Source organism: Sciurus vulgaris (genome assembly GCF_902686455.1).
Source record: "Sciurus vulgaris genome assembly, chromosome: 13".
Classification (NCBI taxonomy): domain Eukaryota; kingdom Metazoa; phylum Chordata; class Mammalia; order Rodentia; family Sciuridae; genus Sciurus; species Sciurus vulgaris.
In genome coordinates, this window is record NC_136474.1 from 94,726,439 (window position 1) to 94,750,605 (window position 24,167).

The following is a 24,167-nucleotide window of genomic DNA, read 5'->3' on the forward strand; positions in this document are numbered from 1 at the left end:
CAGCCATAAAGAAGGATGACTTTATGATATTTGCCAGTAACTTGATGGATCTGGACACTATCATGCTAAGGGAAACAAGTCAATCCCAAAAAGCCAAGGTCAAATGTTTTTGCTGATATGTAGATGCTAACACATAATATAGGGGTGGGGTGGGAGAAGAGAAGTTCAGTGAATTAGACAAAGGGGAATGAAAGGAAGGAAGAGGGGATAGGAATAGGAAAGACAGTATAATTAATCTAACATAATGTTCCTACATACACATATGAAAATACCTAAGTGAATCCCACTATCATGCCCACCCACAAGAATGGGGTCCTAATTAGATTAAGATATATTCCATGCTTGTATAATTTTATCAAAATGGATTCTACTGTCATGTATAACTAAGAAGAACCAATTTTAAAAAAATAAAAAAATAAAAGATAAAACACTCAGGTTAGCATATTTGAATTCACTTTATGAAAAAATATAATTGTTCATTAAAATAATTGATTTAAAAGTTTTGTAACGTCTTCTCCCTTACCTACAGGTGTCCCCATTTTTTTTTAATGTAGGCAAATGTTGAGATTCAGATGATGAGGTCTGAGGAAGCCATGAAACAGGAGTTTTTAATATAAAAAGAGATTTCAATAGTGCATTTTAAATAGGCACACATCCAGGGGTCTTCAAGGAACTTGCCCCAGCCTGGCTGGAACACTGCACCCCCAAGGTTCAGGACCAGGGACAGCGGAATGCCTGCAGGCCCCTGTCCTGCACTGTCACATCTTCTTTCTGATGAGCTGGTGCTTATGTGCTGTTACACAACTTTAGCATCACCATGCATGAGGCCCATTCTTCACCTGAAATATTTTTATTTTCCCATGGAGCTATTGTGTTCTAAATATATGCAAGTTATCCATCTACCATGAAATTCAATTTAGTTTGATGATAAAAAAATTGAAATACCTATTAGTGGGTTTCTGGTACAAATATCTGTTAAGCAGAGAATAAGCAGATCAGTAACATTCTGCACATTTAAAAAGAACTGGAGGGAACCGTCATCCTATGAACAGCTCTAGAATGAGCAAATGGTAAATTGTTCACCTAATTTATTTTCCTGTTTTCATTGCTGTTATAAATAAAAAGTCTAGACATGTATATCATAGTGTTAAGATTAGTCACTCAAAGCAGAAGAGGACTTATGAAGAGTCCTGAAGATCCAAAACTAGATAGAATATGGTTATTTATTTAAAAATAATCTTTGGTGCATCAACTTTGAAATAAGGGCCATAAAAGTAAGTATGGTAATAAATAAATGCCATGAAAAATTTTAAAAAATGGTAAAATTTTATCACAAATAATGGGTAACAAAATAGGTGAAATAATAAAAAAATCATCTTTATCATGTTCAATACATTTTTCTATTCACCAGTTAATCAAATTCAGGGAAGTGATTATTTTTGTTGATTTTTCAATAAATACAAAGTATTCAGAATTGCCATAATTCTTTGATTCTTCTATTATCAAATTATTATATTTTCCATTTACTTGGTTTTTTTTTTTTTTTTTTTTTTTTAAACATATGTGAAACGGACTTCCTAACAGGGACATGTGACGTGATTTATCTGGGTGGTTTGTGATGGCTGCCTGAGCTGCCAGGTCTGAATTGTGTAGACCAGATTGCTTTGCTATTTGAAGGTCAGAATCTTTCATCCTGGAGAATAAAGTAGTTTTGAAAATTTTGAAAGCAGATTTATAGTCATACTGGTCCTTAAAACTCATTTCCAAAGAATATGCATTTAATATTTTTAAAAGTTTCCACTGACTAAATCAAATATAGAATGTGCATTCAATTCAGCAGTGCTTAAGTACGTGATAGGGTTGACTTTATTTGTATAAAACACATCCTCATCACTAGCTTTTGAGTGTTATGTGCGTGAGGATAAGAAGGACTCAGTGATGCAGTTCAAGGGCATGAAGGGCCTACGCTTTTAAAGTGCGTAAAATGACTTTCCTCTTGGAAAAGGAGAACGTAGTCCATAAAATTCTAGAAATCAAATATTTGGGCAAGTAAAACTCAATACAGAAGAATGTCTTATGCTCTGAAATGTGGAAAGAACTGATATAAATAAGCCTGTCCTCCGGTAAGTCAGTTTTGATCAATGTAACAGAAGAAAACATTTCTCTTAACTCAAGTTAGGAAATTATTATACATTTTATATATCTTTATATAAAAACATTACAAGTAGCAAGCATGTGACACAAAGAAATGGAACAGTAACAGCAATATTTGAGAATGCATGCTTTTTACAATGTGTCTAATAAAGAGGATATTTTCCCAACTCAAATATCCAGTACTGACATGCAGGGTATTTTCTCAAACTGTCAATTCAGTCATATTGCTAAGTGCTTAGTCAAAAACATCTCTATGGTAGGATATGAACGGTGAAATACCTGATTTCAAAAGCTGTTTTTGAAACTTGGTATCTCCCTTTGATATAAAACGAAAAGGAAAATAGGGGAATGTAGGATAGACAAAAAAAAAAAAAAAAAAGAAATATTTCTTATTGCAATCTAGTAATTGGACTCATGACTTTTTACTGTGTTTAATCATAATAAAACAATAGGCGTGTAGTCCATAAGACCTCTAGCTGGTGTTTCCATGGTCCACATTTCCACTTTCCTCTGTAGCATGTTCAAAACCACTCAGGAACGCACTATTCTCAAGAAGTCTATATAATGAAAACAATTACATGTAACCGAAGGTTGGTCCAAGGTTGTGTCTTCCACACATCACACAATGTACAATTACAGAACAAAGACAGAAACAACACAGAAACAAAAGTGAAACCGACAATAAAAATAAAGTTGGGATCGTCTTAATCAGGATCTAATTTCTTCTTCAAGTTTCCAGTAAATCTCAAAATGTATTTAAAAACTAAGGAGCACTTGGTGGCCAGCAACCAAATTACGAAATGAGCATATCATTGTGCAGCGGGGAGGTCTTGCCGAAGGAATAACAAATGTCTGTAATTCTTAAGTTTGGATAAAGGCAGTGGAATGAATTTAGAAATAGGTCCACTTTTCACAATTCACTATAGAATTTTCTTTTCACAGTCCCCATGTTTGTATAAATAGTTCTTTTCTGAAAATAAAACACAGTTAAAACATTTTCTCCCAATGAAAAATGCAAGCAAACACATGAATTTATCAAGGTAGTACAGAGCATGGAAATGCATTCATCTAATTCAGAAATAGTGGATAAACTGGAAGAGTTCTAAGGAGACCAGCAGTTTAGCAAACTTAACTGGACATTGATAAAGACTCCTTCAAGTGTCAAAGATACAATCACTGTGATATCTGGTGACAGAATAGATGTGCACACAGACGACTTGCAATAATGGAACTTTTACATCATCAAGGATTCAAGTTTTAACTTACAAAATTGAAATGACATGCTGCATTTAATTTTGATGAGATGAGCTACACATTCATGCAAAAATAAGAGTACAAAAACGTCATGTGCACCAGCAAATATTTAGTGTTTTGCTTATGAATAGAATATCACCAAGTTATATGAGTAGTTACTAGTTTTATATATTCACTCCAGTTTTCAATAAAAATAAATATGAGACTTTTTATTTTGTAAAACTTGGGTTTCTTCTGGTATTCCTTTAAAGAAAGTTCCTTGCTTATAGTATCTTTACCTTAAAATATGTAAAATTATCAACATCCTTTTAAATATCATTTTAGGATCATGCTTGCTGGTAAGAAACCAAGGTTCATTTTGAAGTTAAATATTCTAAGAATCATTCCTCCATTAGCACTGTTATGTGATATCCATTATACTTCTAATTATGAAATGCCATGAAACACATAGCCCAAGAAATAATGAATAAATATCACATTCCTGAAAAACTACAAGACAATTGCAACAAAACAAAACGAAACAGAATACAACAGAGTGGAAAGGAACTGAGGGTTTTGCTTACCTTGAGTTTTCTTTTTAGACCCTAGTTGTGTTGTATTCAGATTCATGTTTGCTCAGAGACCCAATGAGGCAGAACCTGGAATGTTATGGCTATTTCATTCAACAAAGTAATATTTGCACAGAAGTAAATATATGCATACTGCTATTCACTGAAAACCATTTCTAAAGCTTGTAAAACCCTGGAAGTGCTTGTTTTACATCAGCATGCAAAACATATTAAATCAACTAAAATATTTTAGATTTTGAGAATGTATAATGAATGGAGACAGTATGTCAATTCATAGAACAAACTAAATGCTAGAAAGCATGCAAAACATGGCTTAAGTAGAATGGATGTGGGAATTTAAAATAATATTTTCTAATTTTAGGTTCTCTGTCTTCATAACTTTTGCTCCTCTTAGGACTGATAATAAAACACAGAATATTGTATATATTGTATGTATATAAAGGAAAATGAATAAACTATTTCTACTCATTGATACATTTAAACACAAATGTTTAGTATTTTAGCATATCATGCTATTGTGAGCAGTGTGTATTATAAGTATAATGAAATATATGCAAAAGAGTGTTTTCTTTTTCATAAAAAAATAAACATATTATATTGCAAAATATATCATTTTTGCATTAAAATTATTCAACAAGATGATTTAGCCATCTTGGTAAGGCAATAGTTTCCAGATATCATTTTATCTTAAAATATACGAATATTAAAGGGGGTAACCTTTGTGACCATGTGGAAATGAATCAGCAATATAAATCTGTTACTAATTAAAAGTCAGAATTTTCTCAAAAGTAAATACACGTATAGAAATGCTCTATTTTTGGTCTGTGCACACGCGTGTGTTCACATACGTGACATATCTTGGATGTGGGGGTTTCAACAGAGCATGGGCAGCCCTGGGAAGGCAGGAGGGGAGCTGCTGAGACCCTGGCTGAAGCCGTCACTCAGGGGGACTGACACACTCTGAGAGGTTCAGTCCTCAGCTTACAGTGTCATCAAAAAATCAATAGATACTGACCGCTGGACGGCTTTGTCGTGTCTGGACAGCCTGTGGCTCGTGGTGGGCACCTCCTCAATCTCGTCGATGTCACAGGCGTCAGCGTCTTGGGAATAGTTGTGTTTCATGACCAGGATGTTCCTTCTGCTCACGGGCGGGCCGAGGGGCTTGGCGGGCTGTGCGGGCATGTCCGTCAGGATGGAAGCTTCCCTTGTGCTGAGGTTACTGCGGCTGCCTTTCGCGCTGGACAGCTGGGATCCACAGTGATGGTCGTGAATGCATTTGGAAGAGGACCTCCGCAGTTTGTGGTAGTTCTCAAAGTCATCTGCCACATCTGCAAAGTCAGCAGCAGCTCCTGTCCCTCTGAGGGTGCACAACTCATAGTGAGGAGGCTCGAACACCTCCTGGAAAGCAGTCTGGTCAAAGTCTGACTTCCTTGGGACGTATTTTTTACGGGGCTGTTTGATCTGTACAATGACAGAAATGATAATAAGGATGATCACAATGCAGGAAGTCACGCCAATCACAGTCCCGCTGGTGTTGGTGAGCTGATCCAGCAGGCTGGCTTTCCTCTTCTCTGCAGGTAGGAGAGAGTGGAGACAACAGACAGACAACGAGAGACAATCCACCACAAGTTAATAGCATGGTCAGAACACGTGTTGAAAACTTCAAAATCAAATAGGCCGAGCATCGCGTTTTCACAAGCTTAAAGCAGGAAGAAAATCTTTTAAATAAACAAAAGTTCTTACTTTTTAAAAGGCCCTATCTTCTAGCCCTACAGATAACCATCCCATTACCACGCATCTCCACATGTGTGTACACGTGTGCATTTATGTATGCATATTCATACACACATGTACATAGATATGTGGAAGAAATATGTACAAGTTCAAAATAGCATAACGATGAGGAATGAACTGATAATTTTCCAAACTAGATTCTTTCTTCTCTTGGTGATAACGAACCTCGAAACTCCCGTCCTAGGAGTATGAATGTATCTGAATCATTCTGTATTTATGTTTGGCAGGGACAACTAAAGTTAAAACAACAATAATATTCTGATGCCAAAAGAAAATCCAGTTCACATTCAGGACAGACATTTTGGGGTGGTGGCATGAGGCTCCTGTGGACTCTTTCCTAAATTCAGTGGTCATAACTGACCCAAATGATGGCAAAGAAATGATGGTTTAAGTTCTGGTTCAGCCGAACGCTGCAAAACATCTTGGTGGCATATGACAAACGAGATGCATTTCCTTCAACAGATCTGCTAGATTTCTTTAGGAACAGGGAGCTCCTGTGGCACTGAACCAACTCCTTCCACCCTCAAATCATCATCTCTCATTAGAGATGCTTCAGAGAGGCACACGGAACCCCTATTCAGAACGGAAATCACACTCTCTAAAGAAGAAGGGGAAACAATGCAGAAAAATGAACAGTGTCAGAAAAGTGGCCAGGACTCAAGCATGCTGACGTGACAGGGGTTCAATGGAGAGGAGAGAGAAACCAGAAAAACACCCCACCATGAAGTGTCTGCAAACTCCAGAAACTTGATGAGAGATCTCATATCCAGGCTCAACACAGTCCAAGCAGGACAAATGTAAGAGCACCACACCCAGAAAAATAGTGCCGAAAATGTCACAAAGGTCAGATCAAATGTAGAAATGAGCAAGGGGAGACAGAGTCACATGGGAAAGGATCCCCAAGGGGCCACGACCTGATTCACCAGTGAGGCCAGCAGGTGGTGTGGGGACATACATAAAGTTCTGCAGACCAACCAAGGCTCCCCACAGCTAAACACTGTGGACCAAAACCCAGGCAGCACAAGTACTTTAAAAAATGAAATAAAGACATACCAGGTAAACAAAATGAAAAAGAATGTCAGTGCTAAGCTGGGCGCAGGGCACAGGCCTGTAATCCCAATGGCTTGGGAGGCTGAAGTAGGAGGATTGCCGGTTCAAAGTCAGCATCAGCAAATGTGAGGCACTAAGCACTTCAGGGAGCCCCTGTCTCTAAACAAAATACAAACTAGGTCTGAGGATGTGGCTTGGTGGTTGAGTACCCCTGAGTTCCATCCCTGATACCAAAAAAAAAAAAAAAAAAAAGAAAGAAAGAAAGAAAGAAAGAAAGAAAGAAAGAAAGAAAGAAAGAAAGTCAATGCAATGCTAAAGGAGCTGCCTTAAAAATATAGTGATGGAGGTTCTTTGAGTTAAAAACATGTGACCTGAGACAACAACAAATCCACATGAAAAAATTAGACACAATGACTTAAATAGGAAAATTATATAGCATTAAAGGAAATGATGTAAATAATTTTGGAAGTTCAGTTGCATATTTCATCTACATTCCTCAAATTGTTTTTTAAAGAGGCAAGGCTGTAGGACATGTAATGGTATTGCTGAGTCTGTAACTTGCAGAAATGTAGTATATTTGGTGGTGATAGTAAACAGGGTTGGTAGGAACTCAACTGTTAGTGGAGTAAGGAGATTACACCAGAGGATAATAAGAACCCGTGGAAACAAATGAGTATGTTTCCACATACACATGTTTGTTAAACAAATGAGTTCAGAGGTATTAGGTCAGAGGAGTTGTACAACAAATTATGTTCACAGATACCTGCTGTCCTTTCTTCTCTCAAAGTGAGATATAAAATCATATGCACTAATAATTATTGCAATGAATTTAACATATATAGATGTAACATGTGAAAAACAGAAGTGAGGATAGAGCTGTACAGGAATACTTTCCATGTACCTCACTAGAATTTTTGGTATAAATCTGAAATATATCCTGAGAAATTAAGTATGTACTATAAACCCTGCAGCAACCACTAAGAAAATAAATCAGGAATACCTTGAAAAACTACTTAAAGTTAAAATGTGACTGTAGAATATATTAATTTATGTAAAAGAAAAATAAAAAATCTAAGAGGAGAAAACATGAGACATATGGAAAAGAAAAAAATATAATTGTGGATAAAAATCCAACTAGACCAACAGTATTGAAATGGGAATAGATTAAACAACCAAAGGAAAAGGCAGATATTGTTAAAGTGGATTAAAAAATAAGTACCAACAGTGCACTTTAGAAAAAACAGTGCATTTTAGAGAAAATGCTTTATATTCAAAGACAGGGTCTGAGATCAAAAGGGCAGAGATACAACCCTGTGAAAGGCAGAGTGGCTGGACCAGTGGTGAAGTATATTTTAAGACAGAATGGTCACTAAACAGGACATCATTTTACGTGGGAAAAGGGTCAGCCCATCATGGAGTCATGACAGTTACAAACATCTACAGACCCCTCCACCAAGCTAAAAAATGCACGCGTCAAAAGCTTTACAGAATTGAAGAGAAGAACAGAGGGTTCGAGCATGATACTTAGAGGATTAGACATGGGAGAAAATCAAAAGGACAAGAGACGCCTTGGACACCTCTGTGCTAAGCCTGTGAGACACAGCAGTATCGCAGCCCCCAAAGTCAACAATGCACATCCCTTTCAAGGGCACGTGGAACATTCTTTCAGGCAAAACTGTAGGCTAAGCCCAAAACAACAGAATTCATCAATTAGAAAGGATTGGAATGATAAGAAGTGTATTCTCCTGTCACAAGAGAATGAATTATAAATCCAAAGAAAGGTGTCCTCCTCTGGAGAGAGTGGTGTGGTCTTTCCCACTCTCGGGCCCAAGGCTCCTTACGGTTATGGCCACAAACCCACCTTGGGCAGAAGGCTGATGGTGACTACTGCTCATCTCTGGTGCTGCATGAGGACAGGTCTGACAATATTTATCTTCTCATCTACTCACAATCAGACAATTATCACCAGCACCTCGCCGTCAAAGCACTTGATACTGGGCCTTTCTTTCTAATGGACCTGCCATTCTAAATGATTCAATGAAGCAATGGCTACTCAACACTTTGGCTTACAGAAAGTATTTTGATAGATAACATTGAACTTTTCTAAGCATAATAGAATTGTTTGCCTGTTTATCTTCCTTTGATAATTGTTTAAGGAACTTCTAAGCATAATAGAATTGTTTGCCTGTTTATCTTCCTTTGATAATTGTTTAAGGAACCCTGTTTAAATAAGAAATCTTTGTGAATAGGCTAGAGATGGGGCCAGGGACACTGGTTACTATTTTCATTGGACAGAAGGAAACGCACTCTGGTAACAAGACTGAAGTGGACTTAGGTGGCTGGAAGCAATTGACAATACCAGTGCTCCTTCAACATATTTTATCACTAGAGCTCAAAGGGCAACAAAGACAAACTGGAATAAATGGGAGGTGTCACCATGGATTAAAGGGGTAGCAGTTACGCTAGGGAGGAAATGCACTGTGCTGTGAGCTCCCGTACCCTTTCCGTGGCTCTGAAGACTGTAACAAATGTCACTAATGGCCACCCCAGTATCAAATATCATCCGGCATACATGCATAAATTAGGAAATCTCTGGATACAGCTCAAATCAAGGCAAAGAAAATTGCTTACAATTGGTTATATAAAACACATGAAACTCACAGAAGCTACCATATGCTCTACTTTTAAGTCGGGTGCATACAAACTTCCTTCCCACCTCGTAGGAAGGGGATATCACATATTTCAGGACCAATCATTACCTTTACAGTGATTTTCGTCCCAAGGATACACACAGTTTTGGAGTCCGTTGCAGACCAAGGTATTGTTAATGCACATGTTACTATGGCAGAAGAACGTGTTGCCTTCACAAGGAGCTAAAAACGAAAGAACAAGACAGAGAAAGAGAGCTGTATCTTAGCTCAGTCGTGAAGAACTCACACTGCAAATCTAAACACAAAAAGATCAGAAGGATAATTTGCCAACAAATCAAGGCAAAAAAATCTGTTATGTGCTACTCAGAAGTGGGGCTGCAGCGGCCATTGTCTCTTGTGTGTTCCTCTGAGGGGCTTGGTTAATAAGATGGCATGAGACCTCTGCCATCAACAGTGCCATACGCAGAGGGGTTCCTGCTTGTTTTTAAGTCATGCATTAATTGAGCAAAACCTGTATGCTGACCACTGGCATGAATTATTCTTTACAATGGAATTCCACACGTATAAAGTTAGTTTCACTAACCACAAAACCACTTAATTGCAATCCTAAAATATTTTGAAAAATGTGCATCAAATAATAATGAGGAAATATTAATAAATCCATCCCTGTAAAGTTACTTAGGCATATGGAAGAAAAAAACCAAGTAAGTCATGGATATTCAGAATCAAGAGAAAATTAATCCTGAGCAACATAAAAAAATAATAATTTAAATTTTATACACACACAAAATAATGACAAAATTAGCCCATTATGCAAGTATTTTACACATTCTAGTGACAGTGTATAATAACCATGGTCTCCAAATTACAATGCATATTTAGCACTTTGTGGTATAACTGGAACTCCAAGAAAATGTGAATTACATGGACGAGTAAGGCAAAATGATTTTAATGTTAAGAAAATGTTTCTTTCATGATTAGAATAATGGCATGTTTAAAACAATCTCTACAGTAACTTTGCATTGTAGATTATAGTAAACAGAGAATCCTTTAAAACAAACTTGTTTTCACCTCTAATCACTGCACACCCCAAGTTGTAATCTTAATTTTTAAATATGTTCTGTAATTCTTATACAGATAGAAATCCTAGAAAAATGTATGACACATACCAAATATACAATTTGTGATGATTAGTTAACCGAGCAGTAAAATTTTATTGCTTTATTTTGCTGTGATGAGGAGCAAACTCAGGGCCTCACGCTTGCTAGGCAAGTGCTCTACACTGATTTGTACCTGCAGCCCAGTAAAGATTTTTTAATGATCAAGATTATCTTAAAACTGCAGTCATACATAATATTTTTTTCATTTTTCAAAATGATTGCATATGTTTTACAATGTAGCTTCCTTAGTGTATTTGAAAGATGATTAAAAATGGTCAGGAAAATATTTTGCATAAGGCAACGTGATATATTTTAACACTTCTAGAGAAATTCTTAAAGGAAAGGCCTCAACTCCCAGGAGTCAAAAGAGACAAGGTTACCGTGGACGTAGACACAGTGCCTCCTGCTGGCTTCTGGACCAGCCCCTCCCCACACAGATGGACTTAAGTTCTGGGTAAAGGGTGTAAAATATGTCATAGTCACTTGGAAAAAAATATGAAAGAGTGGAGAATATAGTCATTGTGAAAAGAACAGCCTCATACCTGGCATTGTATTGGGTTAGTGACTTGTTAAGCACTATAAAAACCTGTTACAATGTAAAATGTAATAATCTAATATATTACTGCAAAAATCTGCTTTTCGGTACGAAACTAAATTTGAATTTCTGTAGCCAACCATAATTGTTTTTGCAGAACTGATATGGTCTGTTGAGAAAATAATAAATGATGTCGAAATCTATACACAAAGTATAAAGGAGTTGTCTGCAAATAGTTGTTTGCAGTCCAATAACTGCAAAGTGGTTTTGTAAAAAGCATGACAATTCACTATGGTGATTTCAGAAGTATAGACATCCAACAACTAAAGAATACCTGTACAGGGAGAAAAACATTTATTGATCTTCCATAAAGAATTAGAAATTATTATAATAATTATCAAATAGAATGGGTTAGTTTAACATTTCTAAAAATACAAATTTAAGCAATATTATATTCTGGAATTAAGTGAAGTCCAATAGTAAGTTGTTACAAGCACTGAAATTTGAATTTCAAATAATCCATATTGGTCTTACTTGTTTCTGTTATGTCTTAGTTGTGAAACTGTTGATTAATGTACTGAAACCAGTAACCAAATATTAGTGGGTTTACTGACATTCAATATATTATCCAGGAATGCCAATAAATCACATTCCTGATGCTTCGGGGCATTAAATAATTTTGCAGATGTGCCAGTTTGATTGGAAATCATCATCACTCTGTTTTGCATTATTTTAGGTAATGTTTCATATCTTTTCTCCTTTAGTTTTGTTAATTTACAGATTTGCTGAGCAAATGACAAAAAAAAAAAATATATATATATATATGCTTATACTCACACACACAAACACACCAAAAATGCAATTACCTTTCATGGCTAAAAATCAGATCTATAACATCAATGACTATGAACAAAAATAAATTTTGCCTTACAAGTAGGAAAAATATAACTTTACATTGTTGTCTGAATATTGTGAGATGGTCTGTATACTTCTCTGAGGAATATAGACAGGCAGTGGGTCCTTCAAGATTCTCATCTCTCTCCTGCTTAAGGACTCAGAGGGTACTTTCTGCTGACCAAATCAAGCTCACAGGAGCATTGGTCTCATGGGACTCTTCAGCCTCTGCTGTGGGGACCCTAAAACTGCAGCCCCACTTCACAAGCAGAGAAAAAGAAACTGACTTGTTAAAATGCAGTGAAATAATCTAGTTGGCTAAGGGAATGACCCACGTGTAAGATTCCATTGCTCTTGATTTAAATGACCCTTAAGAGAAAGTGCTCATCACGACACTGCCAAAGGGGTCTTCCCTCGCTGTCCTCACCTCCCTCATGGATCGGCCTATGTGCATGGTGTGCTGTTGGTGCTGTCCTTTCCACTGTCACCTAAATAAAGCTCAGCCTGGGGTGGAAAGTCCTGAGAACAGGACAGAGGCCGAGACTCATCCTGCAAGCATGGAAAATGCTTATGCTTTGGTTTTTTTCCTTGAGCAAAAGCAGGCTTCTTAGGCTGAGCAGTGAGGGCATGCCTGGGACCTGGCTGCCAGTCCCAGCACTGCCCCTTTCAAACTGCTTGCTCTGGAGCCGGCTAAGGCTCTGTGACTCAGTCACCACACCCGCAAAACGGGGGAAGGTGATGCTGACCCAGGTGACTGCATTATGTCCAGATCACAGTGTGGCTACAGAGATGCACACATGGGCATATTTGTGAACTGTTTGAGGAGAATATTGCACACAGGCTGTGAGTCAGAGGCTCTGAGTCAAAATGTCTCATTTTGGGTCCAGCACTCCTTAGTTATGTGACTGAACAAGCATAAGCTGACGTTTAAATTCCGATTTATATCTCTCTGATGGTGATGATCTTCACCGAAGAGTCAACATAAGAATTAAATGTGATAAGCCTCTGAACACCATAAAACAGATACTGTCACACTGAATATGATAAAGGTTAGCTACTGTTGAACTATTGTACTAAGAAACTTACCAAACATAAAATAAAACTTTACATTGCTGAGGAGATGGATGATACAAAATTTAAGTGACTTAATAGATAGTTAAGTGACTTAACTTGTAAAGTAGGGAATGTTATTCACAGGCCCTGGCATGGGGATGAATAATTCAAAGATATGATCAGGCTGACCCTGAAACTAAGATTTGCTGGTTTAGTTATTTTTATATCCTGGAGGGTATATGTCTTTGCTATGATCCTGCCCAGCATCAAATACTATGGCTGGATTCTAAAAGAGGAGCAGGAAACAGAATTTATGCCTATTAAATGACTTGAAAATTGTAAGTTTTAGCATGGGGTTATGCTACTTAGTGGCGGCAAGGTTTAACTGCTAAAGATGTTTACTTTTCATATTCCATCGTTAACAGTTTGACAAGACCATCAAAATAACTTGCATTCTGTAACATCAAACTGTAAGGCCGATATTCAAGTCTCACTTGGAAAGACATGAATAAGCCATATTTAGAATGCATTTTGGCTTGTTGGCTCCAAAGTTTTCTCAAAGTGTTGAGTGATCCCACAGAACTGAAGCATGGTTGAAAGTGCCAATATTGTTACAATTGTAGTAACAAAATTGTTCAAAATTTTCAGAAATTGAATGCATACATCCAAATTTTATATTTATAGGTACTTTAACTGTAATTTCAATGTTTTGATTTAAAGTGTCTCCAGTGACTATTTATCCACACATTTCATAACAAGTTCTTTGGAAACACAAAATTTAGCACAGCATTTTGCTCCAGAGGGGAAGAAGTGTATTGTAAGAAGGTGAGACCAGGAAATAGGATTTGGATCTTTCTTAGAGTCAGCGACAAACTGAAGGATTTGGAGAAGTCATGCAGCAAAGAAACCTGTCCAACCTTGTTTAATGTTTGATCCAAGTAATTCTAATTTCACTTGCTCACCACATCATAGACATAAGGAAAAAAAAAATTAAACTTTAGGTAGTATCACCCTTGTGTCCCCAAATCATAATGACAAAATCCTTCATTCTTAAGGAGATAGAGAATAGTCTGGGATATTATTAAGACATAAACTTGGGTGAAAAATAAGGGTATACTTTTGAAAAACTATAAAAACTCTTATACTCTTATAGAAGTTTTATAGAAAATGCAAAGTCAAAATGTGAGTAATAGCTATTTCTAGAATTTAATCACACCATATTTAGCCCTTTTCAGAATTTTTGATATACACATATATACATATAATTAAAAGTATATGTATAAAGACATCCATGTAGTTTTATGATTGGAGAAAATCTCATGAAAGTTTCATGAAAAGAATACCAAATGTTAATCAAAAATATCAATTTTCTCCTTCAGATTTTTTAGTCTGCAAATGTTTTCACATAACACCTGTGCTCTAAGAATAGTTGAAGAACTTAAAATGTATTTCATTGTTTCGTGGCTCTGGTTGTTTTTACTTTTATCCCCCCTCTCCCCCCGCCCCTTTGGATTGTTTTTAAACTTCCACCTGTTCCCATCGTGACCACAAGGTGGCGCCCAGACACTAAATTTCAGTGGCAGTGTGTTCAGTCCTTCATTAGGACTGCTAGACCAGGGATGCACCTGTGACCAACCATGTTTAAACCCACATACCACTGACGCTTCAAAGACAGAAACTATTTAGCAGGAGACAACAGAAAGAATTTTGAGCATACTTTAATTAAGAAGGAAGGGGAAAGAAAGCCGGGTAACCAACATACAAAATTAATTAAGGAAGTTTTACATAGTGTGTTAAATCAAGAATCATAAAACACTCATCCTAAAATGCCAAGGACCTGATCAGGAGCAGCCTTGTTTCCCGTGTGTGTCTGTTATGTTAGTAAGTACTCTTGTGAATCTACAATTAAAGGGCTTTATATTTATGATTGATACTTGAATGCTGGTGGCACTAAGGCCTATTCTATCTGGATTATTCCATTCTCTATTTTTAAAAGAAATCCAGAAATCCACTAAATAATATTCAAGAACTATTAAAACTAAAATTGAAGTAGAAGGGGTAGATTTCTCTCTGAAACACTGATAGTTCAAATGCCTGTGTTTGTGACTAGTCAAACTATCTATTTGTAGATTAATTTAAAAACTCATAACACTGCATCAAGAAAATCTGCAAGTGAAGGGGATATTTTGTATCATGGTCCTAAGACACCACTGATCATCTGAACAGGCACAAGGGCCCAGGGTCAGATGACCCCCTGGCCACTCCTGCCCGTTGCTCTTCCCACACACAGTTTCCCTCCTTTCCTGATCCCCTGACTTTCTGTCTTCTACCTCTGCCTGCCCACGTGGGCACAGCACACTCTCCTTCACACACACACACCACAAGGCCACACTCACTGCCTTGGGTTCTTCTTCTGCTTCTTTTCTTTCTTCATTTTTCATTGTTTCCTCAATCGTAAGTTAAGTAGAAATTCTACAAACACATGGAGAAGCAGGACAGGAAGTCGTTTGGAGAACATTTGCATGTCCTTGCTTTATTTCTGGGATTCACTTTTTTTTTTTTTTCTTGTTTTAGTAATTGAGGATTGAACCCGGGGCACTTTGCCACTGAACTCCATCCCTAGCCCACTTTATATTTTATTTTGAGACAAGTTCTCACTAAGTTCCTGAGGGCCTTTCTATGTTGCTGAGACTTGCCTCAAACTTGTGATCCTTCTGCCTCAGCCTCCTGAGTCGCTGGGGATTAAAGGTGCCCCCCACTGAACACGGCTTGGATCCACTTTGATCAGCTGTGTTTATTCAAACTTCCTGAACCTCAAGATGCTGTGTAGGCTATTGGGTGAGAGGTGTAAACAAAGCTTCACAGTGTTTTAAACATGTCAGTGTTATGTACAGCTAGGTAGTGAATTCATACTACATAGCAAAATCTAGCACACCCGAAACTCAGTCCTATTTATTCACAGTAATTTTGATCAATTTAGGTGACAGGACATGTCCCTCTGCCTTTTGAGGCCACTTTGCTGGTGTCTGCAGATGACGGATTCCCAGAGCCACCCTGGGTCCCTTCTCTTCTCCCGCCTCGTCCTTTGTGTGATGTCCTCAGCTGCACTCTGGGCCCACACCCTTGGCACTCGGCTCTGACTCATGTCTGAGAACCAGACTTGCCCTGAACATCCAGATTCCTTCTTAGCATCTCCACTTGGAGTTCCAGTTACCGCCCCGCATGGAGCAGGGTTCTGGGCCCACAGAAACTCATTAACCCCTGCTCCTCCCACCGCCCTTCCCACCTCGATTCTTCCCACACAGACTTTCTGGGCATCATTAATCCAGGGTCGACCGTCAGTCATCCCTGTGGGCTGGGAATTTTGAGTCCTCTCTTCCCTGGATAGCCTGTGTACACTGGCCACCCCTCGTGCCTCAACCCCAAGCATCTTCACTAATGCCACTGAGCACGGCCACCTTAGGCCAGCGGGTCTGCACGGGGTCCCTGGAAGCCTTGCCAGACTGTGCTCCAGGCTGGGAGACCTCTGTCCTTCCTGACAGACCTACCTTCCAAGCACCTCCCACCCCTTGGAGCACAGTGCTGTCATCCTCAGGCCCCCGACTCTCCTCCACAGCTCACACATCACCAGCACAGGCAGGATGGAAGCACCTCGTCCCCGCTGCCCCACAGGGACCCCGGGGTGGCTTCCTCCACAGCCCTTGCTAGGATCCGAGTTTTCCCTCTTTCATTAATTTACCTGGGCATTGTTTGCCTCCTCATCTAAGATCAGACCACAACAACCCCTGCCGCTTCCTAGGTGCTTAATGTGCGCTTGCTGGCAGGCGACGTATCGCAGCAGAAATGCTGCAAGCAGTATACTTTAAACAAAATGCCACCCTCTCACTAGATCTGACAATGGTTTTGATTTCTAAGGAATTTCAAGTTTTCTTGACAAATTGATGGAGGAAAATAACTGAAATTTTAGAGACAGTAGTGGTAAGTAATCAACTCATTATGGATTTTTCCAACACCAAAACCCAGATGAAAAATTTACAACTTGGGCTGGGGTTGTGGCTCAGGGGTAGAGTCTAGTCTAGCATGTGTGAGGCCCTGGGTCCTGGAATCCTCAGCACCACATAAAAATAAAGTCAAGGTATTGTGTCCACCTACAATTAAAACAAAATATCAAGAAAAATGTACAACTGGCTTCAATTGTCACGTTTAAATGAGGTGTTCTCACTATAGAAGCAAAAATGTTAGAAATTATTAAGTATATTAGGCCCCACGTTGCCCCCAAAACCAATGTTTAGTTTTTTCTCCAAAACAAATGGAAAAATTTTCCCTGCCACCATATTTTAACCTTTACCATGGCCCTCAGGTTGTGTGATTAGAAGAAATGACATTCTATTTGAAACATGCTGAGAAATTTGAGGTCAAAATGGATTTGTGCATCTTCTCTTCGTGTCCTGTATCATTTTCACATTTGTTTGGAAAAATCGATATCTGTTTCCAAAATGCTGTCCTGCAATGTGACTAATCATCAAAAATATTCAGCATTTTCAAGTAAGAATATCTTAATCTCCTTTTATAATATGGGAAATTCTGTTCATGAACTGAATTTAATTTCACATACAATTATTAGATTCTTCCTCAACCATGCACTAAAACTGCATATTCCTGCTATTTTAAAAGATATTATTTTAAGAAAATAGAAACACATCTTATGTGAAAATTATATTCTGCAGATAGAGACAATTTCTTTCCTGTCACATGGTGTGAACCACATCATGAGTTATCTTTTCCTTTTTCATTCCAAGAAATTACTGTATATTTTTATGCTATCATTCCTGCCTTGGGTCAGCTGCACCATGATTTATTCATTTTGTGCAATTAGATGCTGCAATTACAATGAGGAGGATCCTGAATTGCTTTGAGTCTGCACTCTGATTATTAGCAGGCCTGGGACTCGAGATCCAGGGTTTGTTTAGGTGGCTGTTTTATGCATGTAGGCAACACTTGGTTTGTTTAGACACATGGTTCTTATAAAGGTACAATATTTGGTTTCATTGTTAAACATGCCAAGATCCAAAAGGGAACTTGCAGTAAATAGAGATTAGAGCCAAGCATCAACAGATCACAGAACCTGGAGCTGGTGATTCTGTATGCTAACGAATCAAGATAATAATTTTCTATCTCCATAGAGCAAACCTATCGTGTGTATTTTCAGTGACTGATATAAACTCAGTTGCTGCAGAACCAGACTCAGAGAGCTCATGCATATTATTCTGATGGATCCCACCAAAAATTACAAGAACCCAGCTACCTTGACCTTGCATATGGGGTGCCTTGCAGGACTACTCTAGAGCAGGCAGCCTGGCCAGGGGATCTACAGCACAGGTCCCACACTGCTCAGCTCTTCAGGGAAGAAACACGGAGCCTATGTTATTTAAATTTAAATGAAATAATTGTTTTCATCTAACAAATCACTTGGATGAATTGACTAGTTTTACGTATTTCATTAAACTACATGTCTAAGCACATAGATCTTTTTTTTTTTTTAAGTGATTGGAGTGAAATGACAAAGTCAGTAAAAGTCCATCAAGAATAAGAAAAAGTGAGAGGAGAGAGGAAAGAAAGGAGGCACTAGTTCCTGGCAGGTGATGCACTTCCAAGCACCTTCCTTCCCTCAATAGGCTCATTGCATGTGGAAGTAAGAAGTGTTAACGATCAGTTTCATTGTGCTGTGATCCTGCTCACAGGTAGACAGTAGTCGCCCCCCTGTTACCTGTTCCTCAGTTCCAGACACGTGCATTTGAAACTTTACCCACTGCCGTGATGTGTCCACCATTTTCTGGAAAGGGAGCAGAGCCCTGAGGTCTAGCGATCACATAAGGCACAAGGGCAGATCTAACTGCGGCCCAGAGCGTATGCTCTTAGAATTCCTGTCATCCTATTACAGATTTTTTTAGACAACAAACCATTTTTAAAAAATACATATGTAGTTTTGATTTGCATTTCTCTTATTACTAGAGATGTTGAACATTTTTTCATATATCTGTTGATTGCTTGTACATCTTCTTCTGTGAAGTGTCTATTCATTTCCTTAGCCCATTTGCTGATTGGATTATTTGTATTCTTGGTGTAGAGTTTTTTGAGTTCTTTATAGATTCTGGAGATTAGTGCTCTATCTGAAGTATGTGTGGCAAAGATATTCTCCCACTCTGTAGGCTCTCTCTTCACATTACTGATAGTTTCCTTTGCTGAGAGAAAGTTTTTTGGTTTGAATCTATCCCAGTTGTTGATTCTTGCTTTTATTTCTTGTGCTATGGGAGTCCTGTTAAGGAAGTCTGATCCTAAGCCAATATGTTGAAGATTTGGACCTACTTTTTCTTCTGTAAGATGAAGGGTCTCTGGTCTGATTCCGAGGTCCCTGATCCATTTTGAGTTGAGTTTTGTGCAGGGTGAGAGATAGGGGTTTAGTTTCATTCTGTTGCATATGGTTTTCCAGTTTCCCCAGCACCATTTGTTGAAGAGGCTATCTTTTCTCCATTGCATATTTTTGGCACCTTTGTCTAGTATGAGAAAATTGTATTTAATTGGGTTTGTATCCATGTCCTCTATTCTGTACCATTGATCTACCTGTCTATTTTGGTACCAATACCATGCCGTTTTTGTTACTGTTGCTTTGTAGTAGAGTTGAAGATCTGGTATTGCGATACCCCCTGCTTTGCTCTTCCTGCTAAGGATTGCTTCAGCTATTCTGGTTTTCTTATTCTTCCAGATGAATTTCATGATTGCTTGCTCTATTTCTTTAAGGTACATCATTGGGATTTTAATTGGAATTGCATTGAATCTGTATAGCACTTTTGGTAGTATGGCCATTTTGACAATATTAATTCTGCCTATCCAAGAACATGGGAGATCTTTCCATCTTCTAAGGTTTTCTTTAATTTCTTTCTTTAGTGTTCTGTAGTTCTCATTGTAGAGGTCTTTCACCTCTTTTGTGAGATTGATTCCCAAGTATTTTATTTTTTTCGAGGCTATTGTGAATTGGGTAGTTTTACTAACCTCTCTTTCACCCAATTAGAATGGCAATTATCAAGAACACAAGCAACAATAGTTGTTGGCGAAGATGTGGGGAAAAAGGTACACTCATACATTGCTGGTGGGGTTGCAAATTAATGCAGCCACTCTGGAAAGCAGTATGTAGATTCCTCAGAAAGCTTGGAATGGAACCACCATTTGACCCAGCTATCCCATTTAAGTCCTTGGCCTATACCCAAAGGACTTAAAATCAGCATACTACAGAGATACAGCCACATCAATGTTCATAGCTGCTCAATTCACAATAGCCAGATTGTGGAACCAACCTGGATGTCCTTCAATTGATGAATGGATAAAGAAACTGTGGTATACATATACAATGGAATATTACTCAGCCATAAAGAATGATAAAATTATGGCATTTGCAGGCAAATGGATGAAACTGGAGAATATCATGCTAAGTGAGATAAGCTAATCTCAAAAAACCAAAGGATGAATGATCTCACTGATAAGCAGATGATTACACATAATGGAGGGTGGGAGGGGGGCAAGAATGGAGGAAGGAAGGACTGTATAGAGGGAAAAGAGCGGTGGGAGGGGTGGGGGGAAGAGAAAAAAATAACAGAATGAAACAAACAACAGTACCCTATGTAAATTTATGATTACACAAATGGTATGCCTTTACTCCATGTACAAACAGAGAAACAACATGTATCCCATTTGTTTACAATAAAAAAAAAAACACATATGTAATTTTGTTTTTGGAAAATGTTGACCTTAGATTTAAACTTCTAAACACATATCCATTTTAAAATTTCCAAACATATATTCAATTTATATCAATATAAATTATATTCATCTTTGGGACACATTTTCCTTTTGTAGATATTTCTGTAGTAATAAAATAATTAATTTTAATATAATTCCTCTGTATAGATGAGAACTACATAGTAAGTTATAAGGTGGACATGTGTTTAGATGCACCATTATCAAAGAACATGGTATACCATCAGGCTTCAAGACAACCTAATTATGGTTTCCATAATTTCAGAAAAAGAACTCATCACTTAATAAAAGGAGAAAGAGTAGAAGAGAAATATCAAACTTCCTGTGGTAAGATGAGCAATGCTCTCCCTCAGGAAGTCCCCATGCTAATTACCAGAGCCAGTGAAGTTACTGCGCCTGTCCAAACAGCCTTCACTGGTGTGATGACATTCAGGCCTTCCAGGTGAATAGACTTTTCTGGGTCATCCAGGTGGTTCAGTGTGATCAGTAGAGGGAGATGGAGAGAGGAGGTGACTGGGACAGGGGTGGTGCCACAGAGACAGAATGGCTGTGCTGTGGTCATGGAGAAGTGGCATGGACCAAGGAGATAGCGCAGGAAAAACGCAAGGGACTTTCTTCCCCTCAAGCCCCTACAGAGATGTCAGCCCGTGGACAACACACTTTTGGCCCATCGAAACCCATTTTAGACTGCTGATCTCTGGAAGTGGCAGATAGTGAAAGGAAGTATTTAAACAACTGGATGTGTGTTACTCCATTACAGGACAACAGGAAACGAATAGACCACGAACACCCAGGCTGGACGCTCTGGTGATCAGAGCGTTGACCGCTAGCCTTCTGCAGAGGGGCACTGCTGTGCCACACAGCAAGAGGGGCAGCAGCAGCCAGAAATGCTAACGTAAAAATGGACCTCCCCCAGGGGGACAGCTGCTGGCAACCAGGAGTCTCTGGCAACTTGTCAAGACTAGCTGTGAAATGTGCCCAGGGTGACATCTTCTAATTCTTTCCCTCTCTACATTGTGAAGATGGAGGCGAGGGTGTGCGCACTCCCTATCGAGTGGGAGGTCAGTGCTGGGGCTACTGCTGGTATTCTCAGAGGTCACACACTCCAGGGCCCAGCCTCAAAACCCGTCAGGGCCTCAGTTGAGTGGGTCTCAGAAGACAAGTGGTGGACCACTTCTACTGCAGCGGATTCAGAGTGACTGGTTAGTCTGAGATAATAGGTCATTAGATAGCAACGCGATGTCCTTAGCTACTGGCCTAACTAAAACTGTATTGATCACTTGTTTTCTGAAACCATAAGAGTATTAATGATCTCAACATAGAAAATAATATGTATAATCTTGTTTTCTCAGACTCAATGCATCCAACTAGAAAGTAGTATTTCTTGATTCATTTTTTACCAAAACAATACATATCCATTGCAAAAGCACAAAAACAAGAAAGAAAAAGAAACCATCATAACCTAAAACTAATAACTGTCGATATCTTGATTTTACTGTCCTCTACACACGTTACATGTGTAGCAGACTCTACATACTACATATTTATCAGATATATGTACAGTATATTGATGATGATGACGTGTTGACTTGTCCTTTCTTGTAGCATCTTGTTTTAATAGTTTTAGGCCAGCCTTCACCTACCACGTCATCTTAATAATGAAGTCTGTGTTGCTCCCAGGACCACTTAGCCAAACCACTGTAGCAACTTCCATTTTTCCCCATTAATTTAAACACACCCATCACATGGTGTATACTCTTAGAGGTTGATATTTTAGAGGAAGAGGTGAGACCCCACTTGGTCCTCTCTCTGTTTTGTAATTCTGACACCTAGTTCTGCACTGCTGCTCAGGTCCACTTTCCCACATATTTGTAGGAAATACGCATATTTTCTTTCACCTTGCCCTGCCTTCCCCAATTGGGTATTGCATCACTTTGTTAAAAACACATGAAAAGGCAAGAGCATCATGATTTGATATAATTATATGCAATTTTGTTTCCTAGACAACTAGTCATTTTTTAAATAAATTTTCTTTATAAATTAATCTTTTATTTCATTTGCCTCATTCAATATGTATTCTTTAGAGAATAAAAATTTACTTCTTGCCTGAGATTTATCTTGCCAATTTTTCTCCAATTCATCTTTTCATTATTTATTTTAACTACAATGTTTTCACATTAACACGTATTTTAAATTTTCTATATTTGAGTAGAGTGATACTTTCTCTCATCCATTCTTTTTTTATGCTTATTTTAAGAAAACCTGACAAGATATGACACACATTCAGCAATTTCCCCAACATGCTTTGTGTACAATTGAAGTTTAAATCTATACCATCTGGCATTTATGCTCATGTAAGACATACATAAGTAAATATTTCCTACACCAATAAAGTGGTCTTTAACTTATTAAGAGACATCAATTCGTAATTTTGATGTATTTAGACCTATTTCAAGATCAGTCTAAAATCTAGACTATATTATATTTGGTAACATTATATTCTTTAGTACATAAAATTTTCATTATTTGGCGGAAAACAGAATAAATGCAATGCCTTTTGATCTTAGTAAGGACCCCGAAGTTGCAATTGTGTTTGGCTTCAATTTTTTCTGGATGAAAAACATTATTGTTGAATAAATAATATTTTTGTGAAATATTACACTGAAAAGATTCATATTTTTCCCCTTTTCTCTATTTGATTCTCTAAATAAAGAACTCTAAATTGAAAATGTGAAAATTTATTTTTCTGTAACTAACACAGAGTCATCTTTTTCTGTTTTGTTCTGACAGTGATTGCAAAGATAAACTTGAGCAGATTATTGTCAGCCCATTTGGTGCATATTCTCGAAGTATCACTGAACATGGTGCACCAGCACATTGACATTTTAAGTTATCATCTGTAATTTTTTTGTTTAAGAGTCATCAAATTTAGTTTATTGAGTTTTACCTAGTTATTTCAAAGTTAGAAATAAGTATTATCCAGGACAGAATGCCAACTTTGTAAACAAGGATCATATGGAGGGCTATACCATGTTCTAGACAGGAAAAGAAATAAAACTAAATGCTGATATCATAACCCATCACCTACAGAAGAGCAAAGATCCAACTAGACAAGTGCTGAGAAAAACTCTCTGCTAGCAGGAATTCTGCTTTGTAGAATAAAAAGTTTTATTGGGTAATTACTAAAGTCAATGAGGAAGTGTGTGGTGGGAGGTGAAGAACAGAATATCAGATATAAATG

At 38.0% G+C, this 24,167-nt stretch overlaps 1 protein-coding gene across 4 annotated transcripts in view; it reads right to left on the reverse strand.

Annotated features, from left to right (window-relative positions):
• Positions 1 to 1,384: 1,384 nt before the first annotated feature.
• The window catches only part of NETO1 (neuropilin and tolloid like 1), a 105,992-nt gene continuing 83,209 nt past the window's right edge, over positions 1,385 to 24,167 (reverse strand). For 3 of the 4 annotated variants that reach the window (XM_079109263.1, XM_079109261.1, XM_079109264.1), the window contains 4 exons: positions 9,581 to 9,694; positions 4,993 to 5,548; positions 3,972 to 4,046; positions 1,385 to 3,124 (listed from right to left, as the gene is read on the reverse strand). In XM_079109263.1, the coding sequence (XP_078965389.1) occupies positions 3,986 to 4,046; positions 4,993 to 5,548; positions 9,581 to 9,694 (731 nt within the window). In that variant the 3' untranslated portion in view covers positions 1,385 to 3,124; positions 3,972 to 3,985. The remainder of the gene's footprint in view (positions 3,125 to 3,971; positions 4,047 to 4,992; positions 5,549 to 9,580; positions 9,695 to 24,167) is intronic. The other variant, XM_079109262.1, reaches the window with a different exon arrangement.